This window comes from Genypterus blacodes, unplaced genomic scaffold (assembly GCF_046128005.1).
Source record: "Genypterus blacodes isolate CSIRO-AG114 ecotype Tasmania unplaced genomic scaffold, CSIRO-AGI_Gbla_v1 ptg000143l_1, whole genome shotgun sequence".
NCBI classification, from domain to species: Eukaryota; Metazoa; Chordata; class Actinopteri; order Ophidiiformes; family Ophidiidae; genus Genypterus; species Genypterus blacodes.
In genome coordinates, this window is record NW_027466945.1 from 468,550 (window position 1) to 481,135 (window position 12,586).

The 12,586-nt window shown below is 42.3% G+C and overlaps 2 protein-coding genes across 5 annotated transcripts in view; one reads left to right on the top strand and one right to left on the bottom strand.

The window, feature by feature from the left end:
- Positions 1–3,600, top strand: part of LOC143012287 (uncharacterized) — a 22,159-nt gene extending 18,559 nt beyond the window's left edge. For all 3 annotated transcript variants that reach the window (XM_076165352.1, XM_076165350.1, XM_076165351.1), the window contains 4 exons: positions 1,425–1,548; positions 1,731–1,889; positions 2,445–2,607; positions 3,277–3,600. In XM_076165352.1, the coding sequence (XP_076021467.1) occupies positions 1,425–1,548; positions 1,731–1,889; positions 2,445–2,607; positions 3,277–3,365 (535 nt within the window). In that variant the 3' untranslated portion in view covers positions 3,366–3,600. The remainder of the gene's footprint in view (positions 1–1,424; positions 1,549–1,730; positions 1,890–2,444; positions 2,608–3,276) is intronic.
- Positions 3,501–10,289, bottom strand: LOC143012288 (NAD(P)H oxidoreductase RTN4IP1, mitochondrial-like). Of its 2 annotated transcripts, XM_076165354.1 has the most exons (9): positions 9,742–10,289; positions 9,509–9,660; positions 9,166–9,234; positions 8,648–8,772; positions 8,181–8,229; positions 7,914–8,050; positions 6,832–7,015; positions 5,675–5,770; positions 3,501–4,632 (listed from the first exon to the last, which is right to left on the bottom strand). In XM_076165354.1, exons 1-9 carry the CDS (start codon positions 10,043–10,045, stop codon positions 4,432–4,434), a joined length of 1,317 nt encoding a protein of 438 aa, XP_076021469.1. In that variant the 5' UTR covers positions 10,046–10,289; the 3' UTR covers positions 3,501–4,431. The 2 variants fall into 2 exon arrangements, with proteins under 2 accessions (XP_076021469.1, XP_076021470.1); XM_076165355.1 differs by lacking the exon at positions 5,675–5,770.
- Positions 10,290–12,586: the final 2,297 nt, after the last annotated feature.

The window sequence follows — 12,586 nt, forward strand, 5'->3', positions numbered from 1 at the left end:
GAGTGAGAACATTCTTCAGTGTCATGTCCTGCAGCCTTTGGTGGCCTGTGCTGACACTCTTCCTCAGCTCAGTGTCTCCGTCCCAAAATCCCTGATGTGTCTTTATCTCTTGCCACAAGTAGACTAGTCCAGTAGAAAATCCCTTTTTCATTGGAACAACCAATCATTATTTTCTTTGATTTATATTAAGCGGGTAAAATAAGTATTGAACACGTCACCATTTCTCTCAGTAAATATATTTCTAAAGGTGCTATTGATGTGAAATGTTCCCCAGATGTTGGTAACAACCCAAGTAATCCATATATACAAAGAAACCACAACAAATAAGTTCAGAAATTAAGCTATGTGTAATAATATCAAATTACGCAGGGGAAAAAGTATTGAACACATGAACAAAGGGAGTTGCAAAAAAGACACCAGCTGAAATCTATCAGTAATTAGAAAGCAACCCTGCCTCTAATCAGTGCTAATTAATATCAGCTGGTTCAGTCCCAACTATACACTATAAAGTCACTCAGAACGTTTTGGGCAAACGTGTGTAAACAGCATAGGTTGGATCTGGGCTCCATCCAGAGAGTCTGTTAATGTGACACTGAACAATCCTCTGCCATCAGTGTATGGATGAGGTCATTATAAAGCAAAAAGGGTTTTATGAGTTGTTATGTAAAGATGCTAACATGTAGCTGTTGTTGGTATGTAGTCTGAAGCTTGTCGCACTTCGGTCTAGTCAGTTTTCTTCAACATAAACTTAAAGGAGTCATCTTTACACCTGAACAGATGCTTCCTATCAGTCAGTAGTATGGACTCAAAACACAACAGACTTCACATTTGTTGACTTGACATAATCACTAATAATCTGACAGAACCAAGACTTTGACTCCATCTGGACTTGAGCATCAGCTATTTGTCTTTATGAGTCGTAAGTTATTATACTGATTGTACATCTGGTATAAAAACAACTCTTGTGCAAGGCTTGTGACTCAACTTTAACATTGGAACTGCGACTTGCAACCCCGCCCTGAAGATGATTGTACAAACTGCGTACTCGAGCACCGTAGGCTCATAGATTCAGATTTATTGGATGTGGAATGCGTGGTCAGCATTTGTTTATATTGCAGTGTGACAACACAGACTGATGGAGTGATGATGGAAACCTGCTGCTGATGTGTGAAATTTAAATCGGAGGTGTGAGTTCACCCCAAAAGGACATAAAGGCCCCATAGTGAGACAGAGCTGTCTGTGGAGTGGAACATTCCAACTGCAGTATAGATGGGCAACAGGCCAAAGATGTGAAGGTTTAGAAGGTTTAGCGCTTTAACTACTGCGGAAAACAGGCCAATAGAGGAGGCGTACCTGATGAGGAACTGGCCTTATTGTCCTTGTAGCTGTGACTTGACTGTTTGTGTTGTTCCCTTGTTTGCCAGGTGGGTGTTGTATGAGGGAATCAACTATCGCGGTGCCCAGATTCTGCTGAAGCCTGGTGAAATACCCGAATGGCGCAAGTTCAGCAGTTGGCAGAAAATCGGATCCCTCCGTCCTCTTATGCAGGTAAATAGACTTGCGATATTATTGATAAGCAGTTGAAATGAATCCCTGCTGTATCTTATTGAGTGAGGTTTATTCTTTATGATCCGACCTCTCTGCTTTAAAGATTCATAATCCATCATTAGTTAACTGTTTTTTCACATTATTCATGCACGTGAATCTTTCTTCTTTCTTTTTCCGAGCAGAGCCAAGTGCATTTCCGTTTAAGGAACAGAGACTCTGGGCTCCTGATGTCGTTGGTCGGTGATTTGGATGACATCAAACTAATGCGTATTAATGAAATGGAGGACACCGGTGGATTTGAACAGATCTGGCTCTTCGAGAATGGACACCTCCGCTGCAGGGTAACACCGCTGTTCATTCATTATGTTTAATCAGTATCAATGATCCAAAGACTTTGAAGTGTAATGAAGTAGGTCACTGACTTTAAAAGGGGGGGGTTGCACTAATCCAGGAGTGAAGAGAACAAGGCTGTAAGGTGTAAAAACAAAAAGGCTTATGAAGGTATAAAGATAAGTGTTCCCCACCACTGATAAACTGAATTTGATGTGTGAAAATGTTGGAATCCCACTTTAATTAAAGATCAGGTTTGGATTTAAGAGCACAAAGCCCAGTTCAGTATAGACCTGGAGAATAAGCAACCTCTCAGTGATGATCAGAGATGACTGTTTTTCTCAATATCCAACTAATTAACCAGAACTAACTGATCACAGCACTGACGTTTGAGGACTATTAAGAGTGTGTGATCCCCTAAATGTTCCTTAAATGAAAGCGATTGAATCAGCTGCCATCCAAGACTAAGGACAAATTGCTTAACTAATTCTTGTCTATCCTACTGATCCTCACAATCCACTCAAATCTCCTGTGGACAAAATACAATCTCTTCTCTGTGTTTTCAGATGTTGGAAGAGTGTCACCTGTGCCCCAGTGGGAGTCTGACCATGGCAGGAAGCCGTTTGGGCCTCGCATCAGAGCCGAGCACCCAAGACCCCCTGTGGAGCATCACGCCTGATGGCTTTATCCGCCACACCGCCACTGCTGATCTGGTCTTGGAGGTTAAAGGTGAGCGAGGCCTTATGTAATCAACGTATGAAACATATGGCGCTGTTAAAAAAAAAAAAAAGTAATCATTAATGTTCAATATGTGTAAAGTGTTAATTTGTAATATGTCCTTAAACTTAAATGGGTCACTCTGCATCACTGGCACTTAGTGACACCTTGTGGACTAAATAATGTCTACATGTCACATTCCATTCTATTCCATTCTATTCAGACATGGTAAAATGGTCAACTAGGTTTTGATAACCTGATAATCTGATCTTTATGTATGAATGAATAAGAAATGTTATTAATATGTAATCAGGCCCTACATACACATGATGTCATAGATGTAGCACACTTAAAGTTGTTGAATTACTCTTGCTGGTTAGAGTTCTGCTTGGATTGAAGCTGGGTGGTGCTGTGCTGGGAGCGATGTCACTGTAACTCCACTAATACCAATCCTTAAGGTGTAACTCATCAGTCACACATACCACAAATTAGAGATGTAAATCAAGCACAGACCTACGCCGTCTTCATGTCTAATTAACCATAATTAAAAGGCCTGTGTTGCAGTTCCGTGTGGCTTTAATGGCCTCATTACGTCTGTGAACACAGCTCATCAGTGTGTGTGGTGTTGTTCCTTCCTTCCTCAGCAGAGATCACTAATCATCAAACTTTTGTCTCTTCCAGGGGGACATAACTACGACAAAAACCAAATCATTCTAAATACGATTGATCTACATAAACCCAACCAAAGGTGGAGCGTGGAGATTTTATGAAATGGAGCGGCTGAAGCGGACTGTAGGATGAGTTCTGCTGCACAGTGTTCAGGATGAGGTACTTCACTGGAGTCTGCTCGGACCTTTACTGCAACCTCCAGGCTGGACGTCGGTCCATAAGAATGTATTATTAGCCACTTTACAAATACAAAACTTTTGAGTCTTGACTTGAAATATTTTTAAATATCTTAAAAAAAAAAAAAAAAGTTTACATTTTGTCTTCTTAATGAATGAATCCAAGTCAAACAACTATTTTTTAATTTGTGTTCTCAAAACAATGCAACATATAAAAAAACATTTCTATCCAGAATACCCATTTCTTGTTTGGTAAATATGTTTTTCTGTTATATTCAACAGCACTTGGTGAAGATTATTGTATGAAAAATAAAAGCACACTTTGTCGAAAAAAGTTCTTAAATACATTTTACTGTAAATCAAACTGCATTAGTAACAAACCGCAGTTTCAACCAGAACATGTTACTGCCTGTGTGTGTGTGTGTGTGTGTGTGTGTGTGTGTGTGTGTGTGTGTGTGTGTGTGTGTGTGTGTGTGTGTGTGTGTGTGTGTGTGTGTGTGTGTGTGTGTGTGTGTGTGTGTGTGTGTGTGTGTGTGTGTGTGTGTGTGTGTGTGTGTGTGTGTGTGTGTGTGTGTGTGTGTGAAGATGGCAATAACCTGTTTGTGCATCTTCTGTTTGTCAAATGTTTATTAATACACTTATATATCACCTCTGCAGAAAATGTTGTTTATCATGAACAAAGTGCAGCTATAAAAAAAAACAAAAAAGCAAAAAGCCGGTTGATCTGTACGGTGACGTGCTTGGGTGCCATCTGGTTATTAGAACTTCTCCGTGATGTGCATCATCATCAATGCACCGTGTGAGAACAGTACAGCATGAAGCAAACGTCAACAAGAACAACACCCTTAACCAGGCTCCTATTGCAAGTCGTGCTTGTCGTCGTCTTCCACTGCACTGACGTCTTTCATGACTCAGCGTGTCCGGAGGAGCCTCGTCGTAAATGAGAGGAATCGCAGAGAGGCAAATCTCCTGCCTCCTGTCTCTAATTTGGTTACGCTGTTTGCCTCACTTGCTCCGACTGTCTGTTCTCTGTGCAATTATTCACCGCCAGCTCCTCGCCCTGCCTGCGGTCGTTGTCGTCGTCCTCCTCCACCCTGACCACCGTCTTCCCTCTGGCGTGGCCCTGCTCCAACTTCTGAAAAGCCTTTGGCACCTGAGAAAATGGAAACTGGGCTTCGACGACCGGCAGGATCTGTGGAGAAAACATGAATATTAGTTTTATATGAAGCAGAGGTATAACAGACCTGATGTTGAAAATGAGTGGGTAGACAATTCAGTCATTTATTCTTATGTAATATAAACTGTCCTCATTTACTAAAGAGTCTACATTAGGTGCCTTAGGCGAGCTCAGAGGTTCTCAAACTGGGACGCGTACCACATTGGTGGTGCTTGGGAGCGTCTCCTGGTGGGACAACATACGGACATGGGATGGTGGCACATAATAAAAAAAAATGGGTTTCATTTAAGGATCCATATCACCATCAAACTGTTCAAAAAAACTCATCAAAAAATGTCATCTACAGCCTCATAACCTCTATTTACAGACCAAATTCAGCTATTACTTACTTATTACCTATATTCTGCTTATATAGAGCAAAATATAGGTCTAATAAGATTGTTTTTAAGTTGAACTATTATATTTTCTGACTTGTCCTGTGCTCAAAATATGAATTTCTGTGGGAAAGATGTAATTAGAGTACAGATAGTTGTTTTGTCCAATACATGGCACTAAGATTTCATTATAATTCTCTTTTTTCTTTCCGCCATCAAACCCCACAGCTGTGTGACTCTAACTGCACTCTGCTTTGGCGATGTCAATGTTACAAAGTAAGGGAGGGGTTCAGAAATGTGATGAGGCTGGAGAATGCTGCGCTCTCCCCATCACACGCACAGTCAGGTTTGTTATTCTGGTCAGCATCTCTTGTCCTTCACAATGAATGGGGAGGACAGTGGTGTCAAAGTGGGAGGTCACGCTCAGCCCCCGCGGCTTCCCGCCACTGGTCCGACCGCGCCGCTCGCTGTAAGCCCCGGGACAAAAGCGTTGAGGTCCCGCGTGCTTAGCGAATAGCTGCTCAGCACTGTTTAAAAAAATCTTGTTTGTGGTTTCCTGGCGCCTGCCTCAATAGCCCGACAGAACAACCGCACACCGGCCGACCAGCACCGCCGGGGGGACGTGATGCTCAGTGCCACCATGCACAAATGTATGAATATGATATCAGAGAGTGCAGCGATACCTTTCCTTCATCCACTAGCCTGCAGACCTCATCCAGGGCCGGTCCGTCTGGGGCGAAAAATCCCCAGCGGTAGAAAACTCCATTTGATATCACGTTCTAATGGAGAAGACAAAGAGCACATGGAAGGGTTAAATAGGTGTGTGAAGACATGAAGTGGAAATGCAGTCTACATATATCTACCAGCACCACATATGTTAGTTTCCCCCTTGTTGTCCCTCCCTTTGCATGGCTAACCAGGGCTTCTTCTCCCTTATTCCAGGCCAAATTCATCTATTCAACACAGCCACTATGATTATGTAACTCTATTAAGTGACTTGGGGGAAAAAAAAACTTCATCCCAGCAATCCAAATTCAGATTCAAACTCTTATCATCAAATCTTAACTTAATACATTTCTATTTGTCATCATTTAGCCACGCCTTAGTCAGAAAATGACTGAAACTGACAAGATTCTGACCCAAATTGCCACAAGAAAATGACCACTAGAGGGCTCAGTTGGGCCTGAAACTGACAGAACACAGTCCAGTGCTGAGGGTGTGACCGCTGTGATTGATCCAAAGTTACCGCTCGGCTGCTCTGATGGACAAAAGGGCCCCGGTGGCTTGGCAAGCTACACACAAACGCTGGTATTTGCTGGAGGGGGGCGGGGGTGACACACACAGATACACAGCAACAGTCTGGCCAAACATAAAATGCTGCTGGTTCAGCCACAAACACACACACACGGCGCATCTCCACCGATAACATGCATGTGGTTTCAAACACGCACACACACACACACACACACACACACACACACAAACACACAAACACACAAAAGGGGCAATAAGACTTCTAACTCTTGACTAACTAACTTAAAGTCGTGTCCTCAACTGCACCAACGTGTCCTTTAAAAATATTCCATAGGCGTAAAAAACTGGAGGAACGTTCAGGAACTCGCCTCAGTCTGCACCTGCACCAGCTCCAGGTTTATTATCCCTGTAGGGTATGTTTCCATAGATCAAATATAAATCTTAATTGTTGATGGCAAGAAGTCAAATCCTCACACATTCCTCCATCTCTGCAACACTTGACTGAAGAGCGCTGTGTTTCATGTTGAGGCTGATCAGCTGAAGGACATGATAGAGGTGTACATTCATTGTACCGAGGTGTGGATACCTTTAAGGCCTTGTTGCTCAGGGTCCATCCGGAGCTGAACATCCCGTCGAGCAGGCCCATGGAATCAATGTTGACGAGGAAAGGCGTTACCAGCGTGACATACTTGGCGCCGGACCAGGGTTTCAAAAGGTCCAGGGCCCACTGCTCCGTTTCCCCTCCCACATTGTCCAGAATCACATCAAACCTGGTGGGGCAAATACACAGATGGTCAGACTAACAGGTTTATAATGCTGTAACACACAAATCACAACCTTGCAGATCACTATTATTGTGATCTACTACTTTTATTAGTAATTATTAAATCTACTGTGATTCACTACACATCAAACAATAAGGACTCATCAAAATGATAATCTCTCAAAACATGTTACTGCTTGTCCAAAGGCCCCAGAATGATTCAAAACAAGACCAGACGGCATTACATCTCTATACGTGCTCTTATACCAATAGGCCTCTAGAACTGAAACATAGTTTTTAAGTCGATCTGTAGGTTGAATTTGTATGCAAGTCAGAAATGAGCTTTTGAAAATGAATGAATTTTCCAGGACATTTCCAGAACTTAAAACATGTTTTCTCATTATCCATACCATCCTCAGGCCCTGAAAGGTCTATATGAGTCTTACAATATTGGAACTCAATCTGATATCTTCACAATAACGTTAGTCTTCTCTACACAGATGACCAATACATTGATAACCTGAGACTAAAGAGATCCCTCTCTTTTTCCCCCTCAACAAGCTCATCTGTGTGTTCATGTGTTTGTCTGTAAGCTAAAGCCCAGGTTTTGTGGGTGGGGCTTTGGGGAAAAAGCTAATGTCCAATGAAGCCTTGAGCCCTTGTCTCCATGGAAACAACAAAGTGAGGCAGCGAGCAGTGTGCCATGCTGTTTACCACATTTGTCAGCTGGGAAAGCACGTACAATTCCAGCCTGTCTGAGATGCGAGCATGACTCCATTTCATTGGGGCCTCTATTGGACCAGCTGGAGTCTAGAACCAAAACCCTCTAATCCCTTTGGGCCTTTGGACACTGTACAGTTCATAATCTGCTCACTTCCAACACCTTCCACCACAACACAGCATACTTCTCCATCATTTCTAGGTGTGCGGCGGCGCCTCCTGCTGTGTAGTCCACAACCTCGTCAGCGCCGAGCCCTCTAACGAGTCCCTCTGCGTTCTGGGAGCAGGTAACAGTTACATGGGCGCCCCAGGCCTTCAATAGCTGATGGCAGATGAGAAAAGGTAGGAATAAAAACACACGGAACACAGCAGGGGGCTTTACACTGCGCGTAGAGTTTAAAAGGGTCGAACGTCGATAGTGGTGCAGCTGCTGGAGTGCAAATTGAACTTACCTGAATGGAGAATGTTCCAACACCTCCTGATCCCCCGGTGATCAGAACTCTATGAGGAGAAACCACAGGGGCATTTGATTACTGTGAAAATGCTAAATAAAGATAGTGCAAGGTTCAGGGTGTGGAAAATAAATGAAAAGATTTGCAGGATTGGAAGCCATTAGAGTCATTAAAGGTTCTGTAAAGGCTCCATTAGAATAGACATCGGGTTACATCTTTGGAGACCTATTTGATGCCAATTAGAATGACAATGAGGTGGTCTACACAAAAGGAGCACGTTGAAAGGTGTAATTATTAAGTCCTGACGGAATTATATACAGTACACTGTAATAAAACAAAGATGTCTGGTTTTTTTCTGGACAGGCATACAATGATTCAGATCTTTCAATACCGTATCTGTATGTGAAAGGTTATGAGGTATAGGGATCATTTAATAGACGGGTACCCAGGATCAGAGCCTTGCTTGCCTTTTATTGGAGCAGCTGTCCCTGCAAAGACCTCCAGCATTGACGAGGCTGGACAGGGCTGTGGAGGCTACGTACGGGATGGAGGCCGCTTCAGCGTGACTCAGTAACTTTGGCTTAAGGGAAACCTGCAAGAGATTCAGCCACGCCACAAGATCAGCAGTCAGAGACACACCCACATATGACCATACGTTGTAATTTAGCTGTTTTATCAAGCTCGGGCAGCTGGTTAGGAGCAAAATGAGCAAATAACACAGCACCATTTAAGTGTCCGCCTGAGAGCTGGTGCAGCACAAATATAATTTGATTGGTTATTGCACTGCTCCACTCCACTCCACTACACAAAAAGTAATGATCAGTTCCACATCTCAATGAAAGACGACAGACATTTCAGGGTAAAAAGAAATGTCACTGTCACCTCCGGGATGTACAACAGAAGTACACAAAGTAAAATCACTGGTGATTTACTTTAGAGTGATGTGAAGAGCAAATACTATCATCTAAGTGTCCCGCCAACATACCTCGTACTCTGATAGAGTCACAAACTCAGCCAGACTGCCTTGTTTCCATGGAGGGACAGCAGCCCACACCTGACAGACAAATATGACATTTAACATTTGACACACATTCCTAGTCTGTGAAGCTTGTAATGCAGTAATTAGGCTCCGAGTAGTTCTATTAAATCATCAGTCATTTGTGGAAAGTTACATTGGAGAGATAGATACTAGAATTATTCAAGCAATGTTTGGGAATCTGCTGCAGTGTAACAACAATAATGCACCACTGAGGTCGATTTGCACAATTTAACGTATTGCAGGAGAATAATGATACAGGAATAACAGAATTCTGTGTGAGTGTTTGTACCTCATCCCCTGGAGTGAAATGTGTCACCTCAGACCCACAATCCACCACCACACCTGACAGATCCCGACCCAGTATCAAAGGAAACTGGCTGCCATCCTCCATCAGAGACATCGGGTCTCTTCTAAACTTGAGTAGATTCGCTCCATAACCACCTAAATATTCAAAATAAATGTTTGTGAACAACTCCAGTGGCCTTTTTTCAAATATATTTGTGTTTGATGCTTGGCACTTACCCCTCATGGACACATCAAGGGGGTTCAGACTGGCGGCACACACTTTAATCATCACATCCCTGGAGGAGTTGATCAAGGGGACGCTGACCTCCTTCGAGAACTTCAGAACCTCGTTGCTGCCACATTGATGGATGACCCAAGCGGCCATGCTGCCCTGACGTCTTGAAGGTGAAGTGCACAGGTTTCTCTCGTAGCACACATTGCACCCTGCCCTTGGTTGAAGTAATGTTTTGGTGCAGTTTACAGCTCTGGCGTTGAACAAACAGAGAAGCCTAGTCGACCTCATTGCTCTGACAGAAACCATTTTAATATCCGTCAGCGGTATTCGATGTCACTTTGCTAGCTACACGGCTACCTTCGGCATGTCAATGATGTCACCGCTGGATGTTAGGAAGACAAATCAAGTAATAATAACGCACACGGAAAATAAACAGTGATACTAATAAATAATGTTCTCATTGAAGAAGAAGAAACACTGATAAGGAACACATAACACACGACTCCTAGCTAAACGGCTACATGACAACAAGCTTAACCTTTCAACTCGCCGCGACAGCCAATCAGAATTCTCTATGGAACTCTTCTGACCAATGGAATGACGCGCTCTCTCTGTACAGTATACTGCATAAATACGACTACACTACTATTAATAGATATAAAGAACAGCTAAAGGAGTACGATTGAACTAATAGTGCTGTTGCTAACAGTAATAATAACAAAATAACAGTGTCATCGTACTGCTGATGTTATTTATTATAAGTAGAAGTAGTTGTAATAGTCGTAGCACCAGCAGTAGAAGTAATACTAGTTAGTTGCTACTAATTAATGGTAAAATATCGTGACAATTGGAAGGTCTACTCAATTAAGAATGATGTAACAACTAATCTGTCAATACATTTTTTATTTTTGTTGAACTTTTCATAGTGTTTAAAGTGTTTTGCATCAATGATGGAAATAATAGAAATTTCAAAAGAGACATACAACAAAATACATTATATAGAAATACAATATAAACATATAAAAGTTACTGGAAATGTACCACCAACTATACTCTTTACGTCACTCATACACAGACACAGTTTTTAACCATCCATCCACAATTGCTTATGAAAATATAATGTCAGTGCTGAAGTCAAATATTCAAAAAAGAGCGCGTCGTCCCAGAAACTGGTGAGGAAAGCTGTAACAATGATGTCACCAAGCTAAAAGAGTTGTTGTAGCTCCACAATATCGGAGTCACCAGATCCTGTCATCAGCGTATCAAATCATAGAAGATGGTGGGATTCACATTTGCCGCCCTATTAGGCCCCTGCCTACGCCAAGATCCAGATACAACGAGTGTGTGTTTTAGTTTAGTGTTTTAGTTTGAGAGCTGGCTGTTCTGTCCTTGGGGGTAGCAGACTACTGAATGGTTGTCTATGACCTAAAAATAACATTTAAAAATGTTGATCTGAACCCACCTTTACATCTACCATGATGTTCTTTGGACTGTGACCCACCTCGCCACTTAAAACTAGCCACTAACCTTGTCAGTAATCTTGCTTACATGCACACACACAAACACAGACATAACCTCCTTGGCAGAGGTAACGATGAAGAGGTACTCATATTACTACTACCACTAATGGTCCTACTAGTAGCACCATAAATAGCATTTATGTTTGTCATGGATTTCTATCCTAATTTTAAAATAATTATATATTGTTTTATATTTTTATTATTACTAGTTACTACCTGTAGCGTTCTAGTAGCAGTAGCAGTTGTGTTCAGTCATACCAGGGGCAGTAGCCATGTTAATGAAAATGTTCTAACAAACCAAACTCATCGACAAACCAAAACCATAATGGAAGAGAAAGAACTGAATTGCACAGTTGGCTTCATTAAAGCTTAATCAGCAGGACAAAAATCTATTATGTGGCAGCAAAACTGCATTATCATAACACTGCAACTGTACATAAAAAAAAATGATAACCTAATGTGCTTGGGGGGCCCACTCAACATTAAAATGACTGCTGAGTGCTCCATCAACTGGAGACAAATGGATGGAAAACATGCCAACAGACACACCAAGCACTAATGGAGACAAGACAGGGCTGAGGAGAACACATTACATTACGATCATTTGGCAGACGCTTTTATCCAAAGCGTCTTACATTACATTACCACCCTTTGCAGAGGGGGGAGCAATTAAGGTTTTGGTGCCTTGCTCAGGGGCACCTCGGCAGGGGCTCGAACCGGCAACCCTCCAGTTCCAAAGTGGAAGCACTACCCACTGAGCCACTGCCTCCCCTCCAACACAAAAGGCGAATGGACAGAAATTGTCGTTTAATGTCTGAGCAATACACAGGGGTTGCTTAGGGGTTTGTTTTAATGTTTACATGATGATTCACAATTATCACATGGTATAAGTGTGGTCAGGAAAAGGAAAATGTAACCTTGCTGGGTGCCTCAGCTTGTAATTAGCAGCTACAACTGGGTTGTTTGTCTGAGCTACATGCAGGTTACCATGCAAACTGAAGCTTAGTGGGTTTAGAAGGCTGCTGCCAGAGAAGAGAGCTTTATGTGATGACACTAGGCAAAAAAGGAAGAAGAAGAAGAACAAGAAGTGTTGTCCTAATCATAGCTTGTTACATAAATTATTCTTAATATGTCTTTACTGCTTATGGTACCAGAATACATGTACTGTTTTTCCTCTGAAATCAATCTTGAAACAGCAAGAATGAGGAGTTAAAAGAAAAAGTGCAAGAGATGAAAAGACACACACACATAAACACACTAAGAGAGAGAGAGAGAGAGAGAGAGAGAGAGAGAGAGAGAGAGAGAGAGAGAGAGAGAGAGAGAGAGA

Excerpts from the sequence above, each read along its gene's own strand:
- LOC143012288 (XM_076165354.1), bottom strand. The coding sequence starts at position 10,045 with ATGGTTTCTGTCAGAGCAATGAGGTCGACTAGGCTTCTCTGTTTGTTC. Across the intron at positions 9,661-9,741 it reads CCTTGATGTGTCCATGAGGG|GTGGTTATGGAGCGAATCTA; the intron begins GTAAGTGCCAAG and ends TTGAATATTTAG. Across the intron at positions 7,016-7,913 it reads CACCTAGAAATGATGGAGAA|GTTTGATGTGATTCTGGACA; the intron begins GTATGCTGTGTT and ends TTGCCCCACCAG.